Raw genomic sequence first — 5393 nt, forward strand, 5'->3', positions numbered from 1 at the left:
TGGACGACAGACAGTGAGACCTGTGCTAGGTCTGTCACCGCTGAGGCTTTGACAACACACGTCTGTCCTACTGGCTAGGCCACAGAATTTTTGGTAAATGAGAATAGAACGTTAGAAATAACACTCACCATATCCCACCAGCTTAGGGTTGTCAAGAACAAGCCTTGGTTTTAGCAGAGTTAGTCCTCCTCATGCTCACCTGGCTAGCAAAGTTAATAATGAGGAAAAAAAACATAGAGACGAAGATGCAATCAACAATGCAAGATTCTTCTCTCAGCTGGCTTCGCTTCCTACCCTCAGGAGCCTTCTCAGAGCCCCCTTCACTTCCTTGTTCCTTAGCGTGTAGATGAGAGGGTTCACCATGGGTGTGACCACGGAGTAGAAGAGGGAAATGAACTTGCCCTGGTCCTGGTTGCTGCTCTTAGCTGGAAGCAGATACCCATAGATGGCCGAGCCGTAGAAGAGAAACACCACCACCAGATGGGAGAGGCACGTGTTAAAGGCCTTCCGCCGCCCCTCCGCTGAGCGGATGTGCAGCACGGCCTGCGCGATGTAGCAGTAGGAGATCACAATGATGCTCAGTGGGATGGCAGTGAAGAAGGTGCATACACCATTGAGCACGGCCTCGTTGAGACTTGTGTCTCCACAGGCCAGTTTGATCATGGCAGGCACCTCACACAGGAAGCCGTCCACGCTCTGGTGCCCGCAGAATGGAAGCTGAAGAGTGAATGTTGACTGGATCACAGAGTTGCCCAAGCCACCCAACCAGGCCACAGCAGCCAGCAGCCAGCAGCGCCGAGGATTCATGATGGTGGTGTAGTGCAGGGGCCGACAGACGGCCACATAGCGGTCAAAAGCCATCACCACAAGCAGGATGCACTCAGTAGCCCCTAGCCAAAGGAAAACATAGAGCTGAGTCACACAGCCGCCATAGCTGATGGTCTTGTCTGGTCCCCAGAAGTTGATCAGCATCTGGGGGACTGAGCTAGTAGTAAAGGCAAGGTCCAGGCAAGAGAGGTTGCTGAGGAAGAAGTACATGGGTGTGTGGAGCCGGGCATCCAGGCGGGAGAGCAGGATGATGGCCGAGTTCCCACCTAGGGTCAGCATGTAAGAGAAGAGGATGACCACGAAAAAGACCATCTCCAGCTGGGGATGGCCAGAGATACCCAGCAGGATGAAGCCCCCCAGGGATTTGTTGCTGGCCCCTTCCATTGCGGGTTGGCTTCAATTAGGAGAATCTGTTCAGAGACAATTCCTGGGAGAAAGACAAGGGAAGAGGCTATTGGGTGAGGTGGCTCTGACTCAGGAAAGGTGCAGTAGTTATCAGGGAAGTGCCAAATTAATGTTGGTGATCACAGACATTCACTGTGATCCCAACTACTGCCACTTACCAATGAAGGGAACGTTATTCCATCAGAATTGGAAACACGAGCCAGCAAGAACTGAAGGATGGGCTTTATGAAGACAGGACAGAGGGAGTTGAATCACATGTGGCGTAGGTTAAGCCTCTTCCTGCAGGGCTATCATCCCACACAGGCACCAGTTCAAGTCCCAGCTGCTCTACTTCCTACCCAGCTTCCTGCCAATGTGCCTGGGTGAGCAGTGGAAGGTGGCCCAAGTGCTTTGGCCCCTGCACCTACGTGGGAGATCTGGACAAAGCTCCTAGCTTCACATTGACCCACCTCCGGCCAGTGAACCAATGTATCGAAGATTCTCTCTCTCTCTCCCTTTCAAATAAACAAATAAATCTTTTTTTAAAAAAGAAATACTCAAAATAAATTTCCCCAGTTTATCAACATTTGGGTAAACTCAGGGAAGACAGGAGCAGACATACTGTATTTTTAAAAAGCTCCCCAGAATTTCTGATAAATTCCCTTCTCAGCCTTTCACATCTCTCCCCTCTCGAATGAAAACTCCTTACTGGGAAGAAGTGTGAAGAAAGACACAATGAGCCTATGAAAGTATGGAAAGACCGGAACGAGTGAACGCAGATGTAGTCACCAAATACAGAAGATGTGAGCATGGGAGTGAGGAGGAGATAAATGGAAGACAAACAAAACTTCATATGAACCCTAATTAGTATAGATGAAAGCAGGGGTTAGCCACAAAGGGGGTAAGCCAATGAATGGGTATCCATAGCTAGGAAGGGAAACCAGAGTATTTTGGTGGAGATCCCAGACCTTTCGGGGGGCAGTGACTACTGCACTCAGCTCCAAACAACAGAATAGTTCTTAACTTGTCACAAATAAAAAACTAGCTCTTGTTAATGCCGGGTCAATTTTACCATCTTCTTGCCTTAGCCAACACCTAGATTTTTCCAAAGATCGTAAACTAAGGCCATCCTCCTCTTCTTGAATACATAAACGTGCCTGAGAAGAAAACAGAAATGGTCCTCGGGTCACTTGTCCTGATCTGGATGCTGAAGACTGGCAGGGAAGTCTGCCTCCTTCTCCTGACCGTGGCATGCCTGCAGGAATCCAGGCCCCTGGGGGATGCTGCTCAAGGGAGGTAGGCCAGTGTGCACAGCTGGTTCTGATGTACCAGGCAAGGACTACTTGGGAGTAGCGAGCTTCCTGGCCTGAGCTCGGCCCCCGCCTCCGGTCAGCACGGCTGCAGCTTCACAGTCCAGCATTTGCAGCTCAGCTGCTCCGCCAGCCGGTTCTCCCTGGAAGGACCTCTCCCTCTCTCCCTGATCTCTCGCCATCTGAGGGGGTGACGTGCACCCAGACACGCTTGCATCTCAGGAAGAGTCTCGAGAGAGCAACGCTGGACTCTCAGCCCAGAAGGGACGTGCCACTTACAGCACGGCTGACGAGTGGGAGCACGCGGTGGAGGACTGCTTGTTTGGGAGTCGCACACGTGGTGCACAGACGGTTCCCACGTGGGCAAGACCGGGACCCGGATGTCGCAATTGCCCAACTCTCCCAGCTTCCCGCCGGTTTCTCCCCTGCACTTCACAGTCTCCCCTGGCCATGCACGCATTCGCCACCACAAATCTGTCACTTTGGACTGGCTTTCTTCTGTCCTGCAGATTGCTACCCCCGGACACGGGTGTGTGTTCTGTGAGAATCCAGTGAAAAGTGAAGGCTCCAATTGTGTGAGAATTCCAGCCTCGCTGTACTGTTAGCCTGGCCATGACTACAAAAGGAATCATAAAAAGACAAAGCGGTGAGCACTGTAGCACAGTGGGTTACGCTGCCTTTGGCACACCTGTGGCACGTGTCAGGGCAGCCAGGGTCAAGCCCCGCCTCTACCTCTGGTCCAACTTCCTGCCAATGCACATTCTGGAAGGTAGTAGGTGATGGCTCAAGCTCTTGGGTCCCTCCACCCACCTGGGAGATCTGGGCTGAGTTTGGGATCTGGCTTCCATGTGGCCCAGTCCTGGCCGTTGCAGGGATTTAGGGAATGAACCAGCAGATGGAAGATCTCTCTCTGTCTTACCTTCTCTCTCTGTTACTATTTCAAATAAATCTTTAAATAATCAGAACTAATCCTGCATTCATGGTTCTAGTAGAAAATTATTTAAGTGTGTTTTAATTTAAAATCTTCATTTGAGAAATGCTGATAGTGATATTCTCAATATCTTAATTTCTATCTTGAATATAAGTATAAATTAATATTTTCTTGATGATTTGATAGGAATCAAATATAATAATATTGTAGCATTAAGGCAGACAAAATCATAAAAAATAAACTTTGTCTAAAATAATGAAATTTGGCCGGCGCCACAGCTCAATAGGCTAATCCTCCACCTAGTGGCACCGGCACACCGGGTTCTAGTCCCGGTTGGGGTGCCAGATTCTGTCCCGGTTGCCCCTCTTCCAGGCCAGGTCTCTGCTATGGCCTGGGAGTGCAGTGGAGGATGGCCCAAGTGCTTGGGCCCTGCACCCCATGGGAGACCAGGAGAAGCACCAGGCTCCTGCCTTCGGATCAGCCACAGCGCGCTAGCCATGGCGGCCATTGGAGGGTGAACCAACGGCAAAAGGAAGACCTTTCTCTCTGTCTCTCTCTCTCACTATCCACTCTGCCTGTCAATAAATAAATAAATAATAAAATAATGAAATTTGGGATGAGCCAAGTTGGCTGCACCCAAGCAATCCTGGCAGTGGCCGCTGACCTCGGATTTTCCTCCTCATCACCTGGCCCCTGGGGTGCTAAGCTGAACACAAGGACCGTGCTGGGCCAGACCCTGGAGAAGCTTTTGCAGCACTGAAACAAGGCCAGATTGTACCCACAGAGCTGTCAGAAATGTCTCTGTCTTATAAAGAAGACCAGGAGCCGGCGCTGTAGCAAAGCAGGTAAAAGCTGCCACCTGCAGTGCCTGCATCCCATATGGGTGCTGGGCCGAGTCCTGGCTGCTCCACTTCCCATCTAGCTCTCCGCTGTGGTCTGGGAAGGCAGTGGAAGATGGCCCAGGTCCTTGGGCTCCTGCACCCATGTGGCAAATCCTAAAGAAGCTCCTGGCTCCTGGCTTCAGAATGGTGCAACTCCAGCCATTGTGGCCATTTGGGGAGTGAACCAGCGGATGGAAGATCTCTTTCTCTCTCTCTGCCTCTCTGTAACTCTGCCTTTCAAATAAATAAATACATCTTTAAAAAAAAAAAAAAAACGACGGGGATTATTTCATCGAAGCACAGAAAGTGAGACGACTCATTGCCGATGATCTTGTGAATGCTTTTAACTTGGGAGTGGATGTCTTGTTAACTCCCCTGCCCCAAGAGAGGCAGTGCCATATTTGGAGTTCATCAAAGAAGACAACAGAGCGCGAGGTGCTCCGGGTGATATTTTTACGCAGGCTGTAAATACGGCAGGACTGCGGCAGTGACCGTCCCTGTGGCCTCACGCCAAGGGCTGCCAACAGGACCACAGTTAACTGGACCTGCATTCTGTGACCAGCAGCTTCTTACAGCTGCCAAATGGTTTGAAAAACAAGAGATCTCCTTTTCCAAGTCACTGCCTGGGAATGTGACAAATGGTTTCTGTGTCTCAGCTAATTAACCCCTGAAAGTGCTAGCACCAGAGGCCTCTGAAGGACCACAGTTTTTAAGATGAGTTTTTGATAGGGCTGGCACTGTGGCATAGTAGGTAAAGCCGCCACCTGCAGTGCCGGCATCCCATGTGGGTGCCAGTTCGTGTCCCGGCTGCTCCACTTCCGATGCAGCTCTCTGCTTTGGCCTGGGAGAGCAGTAGCAGATGGCCCAGGTCCTTCGGCCCCTGCACACACATGGGAGATCCAGAAGAAGCTCCTGGCTCCTGGCTTCGGATTGGCACAGCTCCAGCCATTGCGGCCAATTGGGGAATGAACCAGTGGATGGAAGACCCCCCCCATCTCTCTCAATCTCTCAGTCTGTCTCTCTTTGTCAACCCCTCCTTCTCCCTGTGTGTAACTCTTT

At 51.0% G+C, this 5393-nt stretch overlaps 1 protein-coding gene across 1 annotated transcript; it reads right to left on the reverse strand.

Moving 5' to 3' along the window:
• Positions 1 to 273: 273 nt before the first annotated feature.
• Positions 274 to 1212, reverse strand: OR2C1 (olfactory receptor family 2 subfamily C member 1). The gene has a single exon (XM_002722769.3). The coding sequence runs from the start codon at positions 1210 to 1212 to the stop codon at positions 274 to 276; it is 939 nt and encodes a 312-aa protein (XP_002722815.1).
• Between the last annotated feature and the right edge of the window lie 4181 nt (positions 1213 to 5393).

The sequence above is a fragment of the Oryctolagus cuniculus genome, chromosome 19, assembly GCF_051225735.1.
Source record: "Oryctolagus cuniculus isolate XC-2025 breed Fujian yellow rabbit chromosome 19, ASM5122573v1, whole genome shotgun sequence".
In the NCBI taxonomy this organism is placed as follows: Eukaryota; Metazoa; Chordata; class Mammalia; order Lagomorpha; family Leporidae; genus Oryctolagus; species Oryctolagus cuniculus.